General features: G+C 45.4%; 1 protein-coding gene across 3 annotated transcripts in view; it reads right to left on the reverse strand.

Annotated features, from left to right (window-relative positions):
* The window catches only part of MRRF (mitochondrial ribosome recycling factor), a 55,098-nt gene that overhangs the window by 15,985 nt on the left and 21,189 nt on the right, over positions 1–17,924 (reverse strand). For all 3 annotated transcript variants that reach the window (XR_009406244.1, XM_059410868.1, XM_059410867.1), the window contains exon 5: positions 16,244–16,335. Coding sequence is in view for 2 of the 3 variants with exons in the window: in XM_059410868.1 (XP_059266851.1) it covers positions 16,244–16,335 (92 nt within the window). In the remaining variant the exon portion in view is untranslated. The remainder of the gene's footprint in view (positions 1–16,243; positions 16,336–17,924) is intronic.

Genomic DNA, 17,924 nt, shown 5'->3' on the forward strand with positions numbered 1-17,924 from the left:
TCTAATGGCAGGAGGGCAGGAGGCTGCGAAGGTCAAATTTGTTCTGCAGGCCTGGAGTTTTCAAATTCTTCTTTTGCCACAAATCTCTGGCTTTAAAGAAAACCAAGGCGGAGGCTCCATTTATAAATGTATTAAAACAAACGGAAAGAGAGCTCTTCCAGTTAATGAGGGGAAGGGCCCTCGGGGAGGGGTGGTGCTCTATCCAAGGCTCACAAAGTTTAGCCCCCCGACTCCCCTGTACTTCTGGGCCTACCACTAGGGGCTGAGGGACCTCAAGCAAGTTATTTAAAGTCTCTGGACTTTGGTCTACTCATCTGGAAATAGAAATTAAAATAAAACAAACACACATAAAAAAACCCTAGCATCTACCTTTCAGAGTTCTGGCGAGGATTCCGTGAGAGAACACATAGAACATCCACACTACAAAAGCCTGGTAGAGAACAGACACTCAGAGGACATCAGCTGCCTCTGCTGCTGCTGTTGACGTGTTGGCGCTCCCTGAGGCATCTTCAAATAACGAAGAGTTTATGCTTGGAAGGTTTTATCAATAGAGAAATGAGAGCGCAAGTAATCGATGCTTCAGCAAGATGACTTTTGAAGATCCTAATTTAACAACCCGTGTACATTTTATAATCCAAATGCTCCCAGCATGTTGCCCTGAAATTTTCTCTTTTCGGTACTAATTCATTCATTTAGTTTATAGTTTCAGTCAACAGCTGTTTACTGGGCACATACTGTGTGCCAGCCCCGATGCCAGACATGAGGGATGTAGCAGTGAACACATGAGTTTACTGTCTGGCAAGGAAAGCAGGCATTAAACAAACACATGCACAACTGATCAATAAGTTACGGTTCTAATAAACACAATAAATACATACAGAGTTCCATGAAAATAATTAGCAGGGGAGGGGAGTCTGATCGAGGTCCCCTGTGGGGCTCCAGGAACTAAATGGGGGACATTTAAACTAAGTGATATTTATTTATTTATTTATTTATTTATTTATTTATTTATTTATTTTAAAAAGATTTTATTTATTTGACAGACCGAGATCACAAGTAGGCAGAGAGGTGGGCAGAGAGAGAGGAGGAGGCACGCTCCCTGCTGAGCAGAGAGCCCAACACAGGGCTCAATCCCAGGACCCCGGGATCATGACCTGAGCCAAAGGCAGAGGCCTTAACCCACTGAGCCACCCAGGCACCCCAAACTAAGTGATATTTAAATTAAGATGTGTAAGAGGGGCAGGGCTCCTGGGTGACTCAACTGGCTAAGTGACTGCTTTTGGCCCAGGTCACAATCCCAGAGTCCTGGAATGGAGCCCTTCATTAGGCTCCCTGCTCAGTGATGAGCCTGCTTCTGCCTCTCCTTCTGCCGCTCCCTCTGCTTATGCTCTCTCGCTCTCTGTCTCTCTCTGTCAAATAAATAAATAAATAGAGAGGTAAATCTTAAAAAAGAAGGAGGCATACATTAAAAAAAAAAAAAAAAAAAAGGCCGTGTAAGAGAGGAGGGGTTGGGGGATCTCATTTCCACCCGTGGGAATGGTCTGTATAAAGTAAAGGCATCCCGGGCGCCTGGGTGGCTCAGTTGGTTAAGCCTCTGCCTTCGGCTCAGGTCATGATCCCAGGGTCCTGGGATCGAGTCCCGCATCGGGCACTCTGCTCAGCAGGGAGCCTGCTTCCTCCCTCTCTCTCTGTCTGCCTCTCCGCCTACTTATGATCTCTGTCTGCCAAATGAATAAACAAAAATCTTAAAAAATAAAAATAAAAATAAAATAAAGTAAAGGCATCCTTCCAGGTCAGAAGATGGGTTCTGCTCTCTGAGGGACTGGAAAAGGCAGTGAGGATAAGGACAGAAAGAGGAGAAAGACTGTCCCAAACGAGGAGGCTGCTGAGCTGGCATGCACAAGAGTACGCACACAAGCCCTTGCATGACACACCTTGCATGACACACAAGCCCTTGCATGACACACCGAGGCTTCGTCGGTCCACTGACGAGTGAAGAGACCCATGGGTGGTACACACACACACAGGGCAGCTGCATTCAGCCTGGAAAGGGAAGGAAATCTGACACATGCGATAGCGTCAATGAATCCTGAAAACATTATGCTAAGTGAGATAACCCACACTCAAAAGGACAAATGCGCACGATTCCACTTTCTGCGAGGCACCTACAATAGTCAAACTCACAGAGATGGAAAGTAGAATAGCAATTTCCAGGGGCTCACTGGGAGGTGAAGGGAATGGGGAGTTACTGTGCGATGGGTACAGACTTTTAGTTTTGCAAAATGTAAACGGGTACTGGAGATGGTTGTACAACAAAGCAAATGTACTTAATACCACGAACTATACATTTTTAAATAATGGTAAATTTTTTATGTGTATCTTACCATGATAAAAAAGTTGAAGGGTCCTAGCAGATTGTTCCTAAGAGTAATTCGTGGTCCCGTGAGTCTGGGGGAGGCCCAGGAAACACGACGAGATATGTATTTTGTGCAGATGGCAATGTACAAGCGAGATCTAAGCTCCTGGCAAAAGTCTACCCAAGGGCTCCTCAGCAGGCAGATGGGAAGCTGCGGAGCCGCCCTGTAACAGCTTCTTGGCTGGATGATGAAGACAGCAGCCTTTTCCGCTAGGGTCAGAGAGCCTCCCAGCATAAGGCAGGGGTTGCGGCTGAGCTGGCAGGGTCACACTCTGTTTGTACATATCCAGCAGGCAGGTCTTCCAGTAACATCCTGGATGGGAGCCTTCCTGCAAAATTCCTTGAGCATGTTCTCGTGAACAATAAGCAGAGGACATGCCCTGATGGTAACTCACACAGCAGAGAATCCCCCGGACCGCACTGATACTTCCTATTGTTTCACTGAGAATGGGACACGTGTACAAAGCTATTCACCAGGTGTATATCAGAGGAAGCCCTGCTCAGCGTGGGCAGTTACAGTAAAACCCAGTTACGATATGTCAGACACTCGACTTCAAAAGGATCACTGGTTACTTAGAGGGGACTTTAAAAGGTGGAAAAACCATGCTACAAAGTCCAGAAGACTTCAGTTGGAATCCCCTCTGCTCCTTCCCAGCCTCAGAACCAGAGGCGTGCTGTTCAACTTCTCTAAACTGCTTCTTCATGTACAAAGTGGCAGGAAGAATGATCCTAAGAGGGCAGAAGCCACTATTAAGCAAAAGGGTGGTAGCAGGGCCTTGGCACACCGCCTCGTGTGCGCTATAGAAGCTCACGACTGGCGGCCTGCGTTCTTACTCTTACCACACTCTCTGGGGCTTGTGGATACTAACAGGAAGTGAACGGCAAGGGAGAAAACCATCAAAAAGATTTAGTGCCTTGAGCTTGGGCTGCTCAGTGGATGGTGAGCAGAGAGGGAAAGAGTGGGAACAGAGGCGAGAGGGCACTGGGGGCAGTGGGAGGCACGCGTTCTCCTCTAGCAGCTGAAGGGGCACAGGCTGAAGGAGAAGAAAGCTGCACTTCCAGGGAATGTCCCATCAAAATACATCTCTGACAGTTCCACGAAGACAGACCTCGCCACCTCCGCACCGGCTTCTGGGAGACCTCCCCCCAGCAGGAGCATCAGCCTGCAATCAGCAGCTGACACATGCCCGGTTTCATTGTTCGCTGGTGGGCGCTGCCCGCTGCCGGGGGGCCCCTGGCCCCGAAGGAAATGTTTTTGTTTGTGTAGCTCAGCCAGACTTCCTATGCTTCTAGGTATACGATTTCCCCCTCCCCTCTTTCCTCACCCCCACCCCCTAGCTCACCAGCCTGCTGTCCATACACTAATGTCTCATAAAGACCTCAGGTGTCCTTTTTGCCTGAAGGAAATCATATCTGCACTTCCGAGGGACATCTACCACCCGCAGTCACTTTAGTTCTCTCTGGGGACACAACCTGCCACCCGCTTGCAGATGATTGTTCTGTAAGCATAATCTTAAAGACTTGGCTAAGCCAGACAAATGGTGCTGAACCACAGCCCAGCAGGATGCAGAGATAAGGAAGGCTGAGGTCAGGGCTCACATCTCCACATTCTTAGCCGAGTGACCTTGATTAACTCAGCTGATTTCTTCCCTGTCACTGGAGTGGGACAGAAACCCAAGTCCAAAGATGAGTGCAGGTAACTCTTCCTTCAGCTCTCACATACAGGAAAAAGAACATAGTTTTGGTGGTGAAGGCAGACTTGGTTTCCAATCCCGGATCTGCCCCCTACCAGCTGGGTGATGGGCACAAGTAACCTGTCCTCTCTGAATTGAAAAGACATCTGGCGAAGCACTTAGGAGAACAGTCCCTGAAGCCAGTTCACTGGGATTTGAGGCTCCGATCTCTCATGTCTTAGCTGTGTGGCCCTGGACGGGTAATTTTACCTCTTTGCCTCAGTTTTTCCATCTGCCAAATGTGTATAATACCATTAACTTAATGGGACTGTTGTGAGGATTCAATATTAATACATATGTGGCACACAGTAATGCCCTCAATAAACATGATCTGTTGTTATCTCCTCAACTGTCAAATGGAGGGGGAGTAATAAAAATGTTCCATTTCTTCCACAGTGAGTGCTGCAAGCAAATGAGCAGACGGTTAAAAAAACTCGGCCTATGTACATATTAACTATGTAAAAGCTGTCAATGCTATCAGTAATAAAAACACTGACGATGTCTCCTACGGACGGAGAGCACAGCAGAGGGGGATCCAAGCCCTGGCTCTGAGAAAGACTGCCTGCTTTTCCACTTACTAACGTGTGACACGGGACACAAAGAATCCCCTTCCCCTAGGACTCCTTTTCTTTAGCTGTAAAAGAGGGCTGTTAGGAATGCACGGAGAGCACCAACAGCTCGTGGAATAGCAGTGAGCACACAGGAAGTGCTCGTCTTCGTTCATTCCATAAACGCTGATGGCATTTTGGCATTCTCACTACCCACAAGGCCGTGTTCCAGGCCCGGGAACACAACCATGAATGAAACTGACGGAGCAACTCATATACATGTTCTACGGAGAGAGGGAAACGAGTAAATAAAACAAACTGCGAGTGACGTAAAGAAAATAAAACGCCACCGTGAGATACGGGAGAACCTTATTATTGTCGCTTAACTAAGGGCCCATTTGCGTTTGCCTGGACATCTGACTCGGATGGCAGGGGCTCCCCTTCAGTACTAATGATACCTAATTTTTGCAGAGCTCTTTCTCCGTGCCAGCCCTGAGCTGACACAGTGTCCGGGCATTAACTCCGTGAATCCTCACAACACTCCAGACATAGTGACACTATTACCTTGCTTTCACAGATAAGAAAAAGGAGGCTCAGACAGATCAAGTAGTCTGCTCAAGGCCACAGGACAAGTTCCTCGGAGACCTGGATCCGAGCCCCATGCAGCTGACTCCTGCATTCCAGACCTCCCTTGTTGGTGCTGACAAACGGAAGCAGCTTTTCTTACTAGTGGAGGTGATAAAAACAGCACCGCTCTTATTAAGGCCTGCCTAGATCCCTAGTTCATTACTACTCCTCCAGCTCCCCTACAAGTTCAAGTGTAATGGGGAGAAAGGAGAAAGGGAATCTAGAGAGGACTGCCACGGAAAAGTGATCTGACCTGTTGCCATCAGCTGCCACATTCTGTAGAGAGGCGCGGGACACAAAGTGGAGAGGACAGCAGTGGGGCAGGGAGGACGGAGGAGGAGCGGGGCGGAGAGAAGCCTGTCCTCTGGGGTGCAGCTTTTGCACAGGTGTTGGTGGCACTTTGTCCTCTATCCATTTTCCACTCTTGATTCCTGATTGCACTTCCTTACACGTTTCAACCAGAACCTATGTGCTGGGAGGGAGCCCCCATTTCACACACATGGATCCTAAAGTAGTAGGAGGCACGCCTGAAAAGCTGCAGGCTGGGTGGGAAGCCACACGGTGGAGGAGGAGGCAGGCACCCTAACAGTGCACGGAGGCCCTCGAGGGCCTGGAAGGCAGGAAGAAACAAGGGACTGGAGCCCAGCCAGCAGAATAAGCCGCCCCAAGCAAGCGGGTGGCAAGCAGGCGGTGAGAAGGAAAGGCCTGGAAAAGTAGCTGCAGTGGCTCAAATGCAGTACGCGGCTGCCCCAGCTCGAATGAGGTCCTTCGGCCTCTGACTTTTTCCCCCTTTCAGGTCTGCTGAGGGTCTGCTCGTGTGTAGGCTGTGTTAGAAAAGGGTGTTTCCTGAAATGCACACGTCAGACACACTACTCGGGTATAAGGTCCACAAGGCCCTACAGCAGCTAGTTGAGGAGGCCATAGAGCTGGAATACGGGCTCCAGGTGGGCAGCCCCATGAACAGTGGGAGAGTGTGACAAGAACCTGGGTTCTAGAAGCAGACAGATTTGATCTGAATAATGACTCCTCTGTTTACTAATCTGTGACCTTGAACAAATTAAACTTTCCGATGCCCCAGTTTCCTTATCTGTATTACACCCATCTCAAAACGGTATTCTCTGCACTGGCAAAAACAATGAGATCACCATGAAGAGATGTACACAAGGCATGGAAAAAAAAGAAAAAAGGCAGCTATTCAATCCTGTTTATGTAAACTTAAAAAATAAACTTACAGGTTTGTACACGCATCTTTTACAATTTGGAAGGATATACATCAAACTTATCAAATTACTTCATGGAAAATTATTTCGGGAATAGTAAAAACTTTCTATTTTTCTGTAGGATTTGAGTTTTTGCAATAAATGTGTACCATTTTTACAATTAAGAGGTGAAGAATTATGTATCTAGAAGTTTAGTTCCAGCATATATAAAGACCTCTTACAACTCAACAAAAGGACAAACAAACTCAATTAAAAAATGGGTAGGGGTGCCTGGGTGGCTCAGTGGGTTAATAAAGCCTCTGCCTTCGGCTCAGGTCATGATCTCAGGGTCCTGGGATCGAGCCCCAAGGTGGCCTCTCTGCTCAGCAGGGAGCTGCTTCCCTTCCTCTCTCTGCCTGCCTCTCTGCCTACTTGTGATCTCGGTCTGTCAAAGGAATAAATAAAATCTTTAAAAAAAAAAATAGGTAAAGAACTTCAATAGCCATTGTTCTGAAGATATACAAATGCCAAACAAGCCCATGAAAAGACGCTCAGGCTCAGCAGTCATGAGGGAAATACAAAGCAAAACCATGACGAGATACCACATCACACTCACTGGGGTGAGGGCAGCAACAATGACCTAGAATGACAAGTGTCGGCAGGGGGAGGCAGAAATTAGAGCCCTCATACATTACTGGTGGGCACAGAAGATATGCAGCCTCCATGGAAAAGTTTGGCAGATCCTCAAAAAGTTAAAAAAAAAAAAAAAAAAAAGAGCTGTCATATGACCCAGCAACTCCGTTCTTATGGATATACCCAAGAGAATGGAAAGTATGTTCACACAAAAGTGTGTGCAATGACCTTCACATGGCAGCATGATTCCTAACAGCCAAAAAGCAGAAACAACTCAAATGTTCATCAACTTACAAATGGATAAATAAAATGTGGTCTATGCCCCTACAATGGAATATTAGTTGGCAATAAAAAGAACAAAGCGCTTACAGATGCTAGAACATGGATGAACGTGAAAGCATTATGCTAACGGAAAAAAGCCAATCACCAAAGACCAAGTAATGTGTGATTCCATCTCTATGAAATGCTCTGATCAGGGAAACCCACAGAGACAGAAAGCAGATTAGTGGTTGCCTGCCACAATCCCAAGTGGGGCAGGGTGTTTAGAGGATAAAGCTGTGAGCGACTGCTGGCGGGTGCAGAGTTTCTTTTTGGGGTGATGAAAAATGTCCTAAAATTGATTGTGGTGATGGTGGCACAACTCTGAATTTACCAAAAACCACTGAATTGGACAGTTGAAGTGGGTGAATTATATCTCAATAAAGCTGTTTAAGAAGGTCCTATGCCTCTCTGGTTCTTGTTATTTAACGGTGCTCATCTCCTGGACAGAGAGCGTTAAGGACAGGAGGCACCCCTGGTTCCACACCTGGGGACCCACAGTGCTGATACTGCTCCCTGCAACAGTTCACCATCCCCACGCAGGGAAGGTCACAGGAATGCTCTGCGACAACAGCTACTTTGACAGCGACCACTTAAAACCTACCATTCACTCTCACTGACTGACTTTCTTTCCTCTCCTCATGGGTATCAGGCCTGTGTCACGGTCCAAAGGCTCTCCCTCCACTCCTGCTCCGCCTCCCCTTTATCCATCTCAGGAGTTTCTCCCAATTAATCTGCCCCAAAGTAAATGTGGTTATTATCCCATTCTACAGATGAGGACACTGAGACACAAAGAACTGAAATAACTAGTGTAAGGTCACATAACTCTATTGGTTTCCCCATCCCGGTTTTTCTGATGGTAACCTTGGCGCCCCCCTACTTTCCGTGCTGCTTCTCCCTAGCTGCACTGTGGCTTCCTCCTGCCCCTGGTTAACTCAACCTGGGGACCATCCTTCTCGCCTTACCCAGCTTGCTCTCCCCTGGAAAAACCTGGTCATTATTCATGAGAAGCCATTTGTCAGGATATGGTAGGGCAAAAGCACTTGGGAAAGGGAATTCGGGCTAGGTGAACTGTAACACAGGCTTTTTACTGAAATCTGGTGAAACACCTGGTTCTGAGCCCAAGTAGAATTCTCCCTCACGCTGTCACCTTAGAACAAAGTCTGGGGGAAGGAGCCTTGCCTGGGGCACAAGGTCTATCATCCTGGACGATCCCCGGAGGAAAAGTGGGAGCTGATGAGGGCAACTATCTGACTACTGGGAGGCTTTGCCAAGCAGCTCAGTGGGCTGAGGGTGTTGAGAAGAGCCGAGGTCCCTCTGCTCACCAGAAACACAAAGCAAATCTCACACCACAGCCAGGGGTGGTCCTCAGATCTTCTTATTTGGGATATACCTTTTAGGAGGTCTTATTCGCCATAATTCATTCAAAGAAACTACTGAATCCTCATTAACAATCAAACTATAGTGCTCCTGAGCAACTGAAATTCCAAGATAATTACAACATCATGACTCAACTCCTCCCACCCCTAAAAATGGGGGAGAAGATAGACAAAACATGAACATGAGGTTGGGGAGGGAGTTAGGAAGAGAGAGAGAGTTAAGGACTAATAGAGCAATCACGAAACAGAAGTTAACATATCATTGGTTTTACCTCCAAATAATCAGAAAAAGAATGTTTCCAAGAACTCTTTTAGCAGGAGAATTGGATAATGTCAAATAGTATCAGATAAAGGAATTAAAATCGATTAGGTACCTATGACATGCCAAGCCCCACACTACGAGCACCATGTTATGATATCCCATTCTCCTCACAATCACAGAAATGATTCACATTTTATAGATAAGGAAGCTGAGGTTTCTAATAATTAAGCCGTGGGCACATTCCCCAGACTGCGAGGCACTGGCCGTACATGACAGAGGGGCTCCTTTAATGGACAATCTGCTCAGGAGCGCCCCTTCAGCCAGGATGACCTTCCCAGGGGTGCACTGCAGGGGGTCTCCTCCCACCCAATCCCCCTCTTCCTTTCTTCACTGGTGGCAGACCTGCACTCTGTCCCTTTCATGGGCATTTCCTCCCATAAACCTCTTACACATCGGATTCTGTCCCGGCATCTGATTCTCATAGGACCCAAGCTGACATACCCAGAGTGACAGAACAGGGATTTGAACCTCAAAGCCCCTGTGCTTTCCTTTATACCTAGAGATTAAGTGGTGGATAAATCCAGTCACTAAAACCAGTGATCATTCTCAGACCTTCTCTCCCTGGACTCACGAGCCATGTTGAGCATAGCCAATGATTTTCTCCACTTTAAAATGCTTTGCTGGGTTTCCCAGACCCATGCCCTCCTAGTTCTCTGGCCACTTAGTCTCAGTCTCCTTTGCTGGCTCCTCCTCACTTCCCTGACCCAAAAACCTTGAAGTGGAGCATCAGGGCCACAGCCACCAAACCCCCTCTCTTCGTGATCTACATTACCCTATAAAATAATCTCACCTAATTTCACAGCCTCTCCTCTAGGTTCACCTCTCCCAGATTTCTCTGGCCCATGCCTGTCCTCTGAACTCTAAACTCATAGATCAAACATCCCACTTGACCTTTCCACTTAGGTATCTTACAGTATCTCAAAATAAACATGTACAAAACCTGTTCTTCGCTTACATCCAACTTGCCCTTCCACAGTCTGCCCTGTCAGTGAGAGCACTTCCATCCTTCCAGGTGCTCAGACCAAACACCTTGGCGGCATCTTTGAGTCCTTTATAAATTCACAACCTACCTGCCAGCAAACCCTGGCAGCTTTTTCTGTAAAACGCATCTGGAATTCAACAAGTTCTCACCATGGTCTCATCAGGAGACCAACGAGTTCCACCATGACTAAGCTCTCCAGACCATCATCATGCCTGGGTGAAGCTCCTCACTGGACCCTGTTCACCCTTTCCGTCCTACAGGAGAATTCTCAAAATAGCAACCGGTATGAGCCTTTCAAAACCTAACTCACATCACGTCACTCCCTAGCTCAAAACCCTCCAGTAACTTCCCATTTCATTCCAAGCAAAAACTAAAATCCTTATAAGGGTCTATAAAACTATGGTGGTGGATTTTATGTGTCAATTTAATTAGGCCACAGGGTGCCCAGATATTTGGTCAAACATTATTCTAGAAGTTTCTATAAGGGTGTTTTGGGATGAATTTAACATTTAAATCAATAAACTGAGTAGAGCAGTTGGGATCTGAGCAGCCCGGAGGGGTCACTTGGGTGCACTGCCGATGGCTGTCTGACCCTGAAATGTCCACTTCGCTAAGAAACGCTAAGGCTCCCCTGTTCCCTTGTTTCCCAATTACAGTCCCCCTAGGCCTACCACTTTCTACTCCCAGCAGAACCAGAAGCAAACCTGGACGAGCCTTACGACACTGTTAGTAAAAGAGAAAAACTGTCAACAACCAACACATTCAACTGTGAACTAGTTAATGCTGTGTGTAAAATGCAACCGCTATGCATCCTTTAAAAAGAGTGTGGAGGAATTCTCATCAGAGAGTAATGACACATTGTTAAGTTAAAAAACAAATGCAGAACAGTATATGTAATTTAATCCCTTATCATTACAAGAAAAATGGAGGAGACAGAGACACGTGTTTGAATTTGCATAGAAAAAAATCTAGAAAATCAAGGTGCTGAGAGTGGTTCCCCATGGAGAGCAGGATGGAGGTATTTTAATTTTTTCTTTAATTCTACTTAAAATAAAATCAGTGCAGACATTGATGAAAAATAACGACAGAGGGGACAATCAAGGAGGAATGCAACCGCAGCAGGGAACGAGTCCGTCACACGCACTTTTATTTCTTCAGTGAATTCATGATTCCTTACATGATTCCTTCCTGCCTCTTGAAAGGCAGACATGAGGTCAGCGCTCTCCAGCAAGCAGCCTCATTCTACTCTGTGTGGTTTTCTCACTGAAAGTTGTTAAAATGATGAGCCATGGAGTGTGTGTGTGTGTGTATGTGTGTGTGTGCACACTTGTTTGGGGGCATAATAAAGATGTGAATGAGGCTGGGGAGGAAATATGGCCTGATGGAAAGGATCTCCTGCTCAAAATTTTTCAGGGTCCCCACTCACTTCACTCAGTGAAGGCAAAGAGTAATATTCCAGAGAGACCTGCCATCAGGAGACCAGAATGGGGAAAAGGGCAGTAAAAAAAGACCTGAGTTCTAAACCTACTTCTGCAACTTAGTAGCTTTATGAGAACAGGTATTTCACTTCTGTGAATGGGCACAAGTCAAACAGGCATAAGAACAGTCTCCTGACCTCATGGGAGTGTTGTGAGAATTCAGGGAGAAACTATAAGGTATTCAGCACAGCACCCTCATGCCCTACCCCTGCACAGCAGGTGGTCAATAAACAGTACCCCAAATGTGGTTACATAAATAGGAAAGAAAAAGTAGAAGGAACGATTTCACTGACTCTGAAACATTAACAGGAATGATCAGAGAATCCATCCAGTAGGCTGACTTCTCTAAATGAAAGAACACTGGCCAGAGGAGAAAACAAATCTGTACACACTGCCCGTGGATACAGACAGAAGCCTTGGCTCAGTGGTACTGTACCAAGGACAGCTGTGAGGAGAACCTACGCACAGCCAATGGGGCTGGATTCCCAGAGGCTGTGAAGGAGGCCTCCAAGTCTGACCTGTTGTCGATTTAGGATTTGTCTTCCCCCTATTTCCCAAAAGGATCAGAGGCAGATTCTAGTAAAAATCACATCCTCGGCAGATTCATTTAAATAAGAATGTAAGAATCAGAGGACTATAATCAGGATGAGGTCCTAGCCATCATCTGCTGCAACTGCAAATAAAACTTAGCTCTGGGCAGCCAGAGTGAAGCCAGAAAACTTGCAGACTGATCATTAGGCAAAGGAAGAATCAAGATCAATCAGGAAAGGCAAATTCTCCTAGAACAAAACTTGAAATTTTATAATCAGAATCCGATCCTAAGAACACATGCTTCTGGTTCCCTCACACCTCCCAACCTCCTAACAGAAGCTTCAGCGTATTATTTTCCTCCTCACAGCTTTGTCAATTACCAGCTCTCTGACCCGAAACCAATGCCCCATTTCTCTGGATCTCAGCTTCCTCATCCTTAAAATGAACAGTGCTCTTCCCTGTTTATGAAAGGGAATGGAGGAACCTTTGCTAGCGTTCACTGGGTACCGGCTAAGCATCAAAATCTTTGTGTACACTCTCAGTGAAATCTCCCAATAACCACAGAAGGCAAGTCCTGTGAATATTCTACCGATGACCTCCCTGAGACTCAGAGAGGTGGGGACAGCTGCCATTGGCATGCAACTAAAAAGTTCGACAGGATGAACCCAACTGCAGGCTTCTGCGGTACCAAGGTAGAAATTTAGCCACGATACTTTTCCACTTTCCCCGTCGATGCCAAACACCCACCAGGTCCTGGGATGTAGTCGGTACTCAGCATATTAGTTCCCTTCCTCACATCCCCATCCTCCTTTGTCCTAAACTACCATGACATATATCTAGAAAATTAAGTTTACTAAATGGTATCGGTATCTTATATTTACACAGTTTCTTTCCTCTAAAGAGATTATACGACTTAATCTATTTTCTCTACTAATCCCACCAAATCTCTACCTATCATTATGCATTATTTCACTTATTTTGCAAGTAAGGAACTAGAAGGCAATAGGCTGCTAGGGTGACGTGCCCACGGTCATGTGGAAGTCACTGCCAAAACCAAATAAAAACCTTGGTCCTCTTTATGTCTAAATCAACCTTTATCCTCTCATATGACACAGCCTCCGTAATGAAGAACAGATCATTCATTTTTTATCTGGAAAACGACCAAACGTATAATTCAGTAAGGGGCCTCATGACCTTACCACCTTGTCAAAGGGAAGTAAGTATATAAAAAATGAGGTTTGCGGGAGCAGACGGTTTCAGTCCGTCAACTTTCTCTTAGATTACTCCCGTTAACCAACATAAAATAATGTAAAATACAATGTAACGGATCCCCAAGTCTTTGGAAATTTAAGTAAAACTCACTGATCTTTCAAACTTGCATACAATGCACAAAGGCAATCGTCAGGTCCTGCACGCTGCAGAGGGGCACTTTAAGTCCACTGGATCCCCGAAGGGAGAATACGATACACAACTGGGCCACTCTCAGAAGAATCCAAGTCAGCAATGAGCATTTAGCAGCATAAATTCATAGCATCCACAGAATTTTAAAGTTCCAGAGGGACGTGGCAGGCCCCTGAGAGCAGTCTCTTCATCCTTATACATAAGGAAACTGAGGCTCAAGGAGGTTAAGTGGTTTTCCTGCAATTTCACAGACAAAAGAACAAGAACTAAAAAAAAACAAATCTGCTCATTCCACTTGCAAGTCTTACATCTGATGTCCATGAACACACTTAGCGCTTTCCAGAATTACCCATCTAGAAAGACACCGCAAGATCAAGAGCATGTACTCGAGCAACAGAAAGACTAAGGATTCAAATCGTGACTGCCACTTAGAGGCCACGTGATCTCAGGCAGGTCCCTGAATTTCTTTGAATGTCAGTGTTTTCACCTGTAAACAGTGGGTAATAATTAATGCCACAGACAAGCTGCAGGCGGCATAAAGAAGGCCATAGCCTGTGAGCTCCGTGAAGACAAACATCAGGTTCATACATCCCCAGCCCTTGGCACAGAGCCTGACACATGATGCATCTGTAAAACTTTACTGAGCAAATTAATGAACTAATCAAGCCAACAGGTACTGGACTTGAACCCAAGGTCTACTTGGCTCTTGAACACTAGGTTCCATTGACTGATTTCAAAGCAGAGTGTTAAATCTGACTTACAGAATACTCAAAATACAATGGAATAAGAGCCATTTTCTGGCCATGTAGCAGGAAAAGCTCAGTGGATTTTCAGTGTTGGGACTGATTATTGTTGCAATCATGAGGCTTTAGAATCAACCAGACCTGGGCTGAGGTCTCAGCTTTAGTGTAAGCTGAGTGACTTCAGAGGATGCTACTTTACCTCTCTGAGGCTAAATTTCCATACCTGCAATAAATGGGGATTGTGTGAGAAGTAAGGTAACACATGTAAAGAAACACAGAATGATGTGCAGCATTAAAAAACTCTTACTCTATTTCCCTTCTAGTTAGTTAGAGGCTTCATTCATTCATTTCACTTAGGTCTCAGCTCAAGTATCACTTCCTTTCAGGGCACCTTGGTGGCTCAGTCAGCTAAGCGTCCGACTCTTGATCTCAGCTCAGGTCAAGAGATCAAGCCCCATTTCAGGCTTCGGGCTCCACACTCAGCATGGAGCCTGCCTGAGATTCTGTCTGTCTCCTTCTCCCTTTCCCCCACGCCCCCTCTCTTCCACTCATGGAAGCTCTCTCTCTCTCACTCTCTAAAATAAATAAGTCTTTAAAAAAAAAGAAGTCACTTCCTTTCTGAACTTTCCTATCTACAATAACCCTCCCCCATTCCCTATCCCCTTACATCTCTTATTCTTTTTCATAGTCCTTATCATCACAGGACATTACATCATGTATTTATTTATCTTTCTGTTTACTGTGCCTATTCAACCAGAAGGTAAGCCCAGGAGGACAGCAGCTTTTTGTTTATTTTGTTTACTGCTATATCTCAGCCACCAGGGAAGTGCTGGCATTTAGATAGTGCTTAATAAATATGCGCTGAATGACTAAATGAATTAATTCAACGCTGATTTGGGATCTGCTGTCTGGAAGGCACTGTGCAGGAAGAGGGACTTAAAGATAATTGGCGACAACGGGAGGAGAAACTACTTTGGTTGGTTGTGGAATCTTCCCAGGTTTGGAATCTGTGGAGATCCTTACCTCACCTGGGCCATCCCTGTTGAACTCCTGACTGTTCTTGTGTCTACTCTGACCCCCCACAAAAAGTCAACATCGGATCAGATCAGATCAGATCGCTCTGCTTAAACTGCTCCAGTGGTTTCCTATTTCAATTAGAGTAAAGCCCACACTCCTTACCACAGCCTGAAAAGCCTTTCCTACCACTCTCTCTCCTGCCCTCCCTGAGTTTCAGACACACTGGCTTTCTCATCTCAAACATGCCAAGGTCTTGTTACTTCTTTTCTTTTTTAATTTAAAAATAAACATACATTTTTATTCACTTAAAACTCTAAGTTCTATTTATATAATTAACAATATTCTGTTCTAATACTTATATTTTTCAGCAAGCAAGGACTAATGTAAAAAATAACACTGCAAGGAGTGTGAGTTGGAGATCACAAGTGTTGAGGTCTATTCTGATTTGGGGCCTTTGTGCTGGCCGTTCACTCTGCCTGAAAAGCTCTTCCCCTAGGCTGGATCTTGCTCACCATTCTGTTCAGCAAAAATCTTACCTCTGAGGAGAGTCTTCCCAGGCCAAAGTTGTCTCTCCACCGTCACCCTCATCAAGCTGCTCTACTGGGTCCCAGTGCCTTTTCTTTCCTCACAGCATTTCATTACCTGGGATGACTCGGCTATTTATGTGTTCTACCTTCTACCAGAACGCACGTCCCGTACAAACAAGGACTTTGCAGGTTTACTGCTGCATTTCCAGCCCCTAGTACATAGCAGGCACTCAATCCATATTTCCTCAATCTGTACACTGGATCTCAAAAGACATCAGAGTTCGCCAGAATGAAAGTATAGGTAAGGCACACTACTGGCCTACCAGTGTCTTGATATGTTGGTTTCCTTCCCCATTCCATCAAAATAAGTGAATTTTAACCAAACTTACTTGGGAATGGGTACCCGAATTAGCGTCCCTTCCACTTCTGGGTTCAGATTCATTCCACTTTCTCTTATAGCCTTGATAGCTGCAGCTGTACACTGAAAACCAGATCAAAAGGTAAACAGAATTAGTAAATAATTATTACCAGATGCAAGCCCTCTGTCGATAACTGGCAACCCATCTTGGCAGAACATGGAAACATTTAGTTCTGTTACCAGTAAGATCAGGAAGTTACATTGGTGTAGAGTGCTTTGATCAAGCTGAATAGCAAACTATGTCCACTCCTGGTACCAGTGTACTGCGGGAGGGAAGAAAAGCAAAGAGAAGGAAAAAATAAAAAGAAAACAGCTCTGCTTCTTTGAAAAGATTTCAATGGTTTGAGGCAACACAGATCAAAACCACAATAAATCCTCAAGGGAGGGGGGCTGGTCTGTGCAAAGATTGGTGTAAAGACAGATGAAAGATTTTATACATTAAAAATTCCAGTTGACATTTTACACTCAAAATATACCAGTGCCGATTTGGAATGAGTAAATAAATTTAACTCATTCACATCTACACTCACACCAATCCCACTCGCGTCTTGGAATGAGCAATGGGTCTCTGCTGGGATGTGCTCTCGGGAAGGCAGTATGGGGTTCGGAGTCAGAAAGATCCCAGTTCAGATCCTAGCTCCGGTAACCATGTGACCTGGCCCAACAATCCTGAGCTCTCTGAGCCTCCATGTTGTAATCTGAGACCACAAGGTACCTAGATCTCCCAGAGCATTAAATGAGATAACATGAACAATGCAACCTGCTCTGTGCCTAGCACACAGTGACACAGGCAAGGAGACTTATCATATAAATTTATTACATAAAAGTAAGAATGCACAAATCCTCAAACAAGGCTGAGCTGTTGTTATCACTCAGCTGATGCACTGCTGTCCCGCCTGACATCCTTCAGGGTCTTCTCTGACACAGTCTTGCTCTCTACTGGGCTAGGTGGCACAAAGGTACATTGATTTTCCAAGGTGTGGGTCACTTCACCTCAGGCAACAATATAACCACACCTGCTATGAAATCCTAAAGGATAAAAAAAAGTGTGGAAGAAAGTTACTTTCATTGGCATGACAACGTGGAATTCATGAAAAAAGGGCCTCTGACATTTTCAAAGAATTTCAGGTTTCACAAAGCCAATCTACTTCACTTGGATTCACTGGGCCAATTCTTGGCCTTGAGTTCTTCCCTAGACTTTGTGGTCTAATGAATGGGATTTACTGTACACCTATTCTATTTTTCTAGGTTTTGTTTTGATTTTTGATCGAGTGCCTATAAAGCTTATCCCCTTCATCTTAACATGACCTCAATTCTACAGGGACATAAAGATGCTACCCAAAGATCAAAAAGATACACTGGAAGTCCACATGTAGATGAATCATCATAGACAGAATGTGACAGTATGACTACTGCTTAAAATAGTAAATTCTTAAAATGGTACCTCTAACCACAGACTACTGGAGCTTGAAGGGATCTCTGACATAATCAAGTACAGTCCCTTCTGTATGTACACAGGGACCCTTCACACATATGCCATCTTCCCTGAGAGCCAAAAGCAAGGGCGTGAGGACTTTGCCCCCATAATTCCCTTACTGGCAGAGGTTAGGAGAAGATCTGGGCACCTCAACTCTCCATCCAATGACATTACT

The sequence above is a fragment of the Mustela nigripes genome, chromosome 9 (assembly GCF_022355385.1).
Source record: "Mustela nigripes isolate SB6536 chromosome 9, MUSNIG.SB6536, whole genome shotgun sequence".
Taxonomy (NCBI): domain Eukaryota; kingdom Metazoa; phylum Chordata; class Mammalia; order Carnivora; family Mustelidae; genus Mustela; species Mustela nigripes.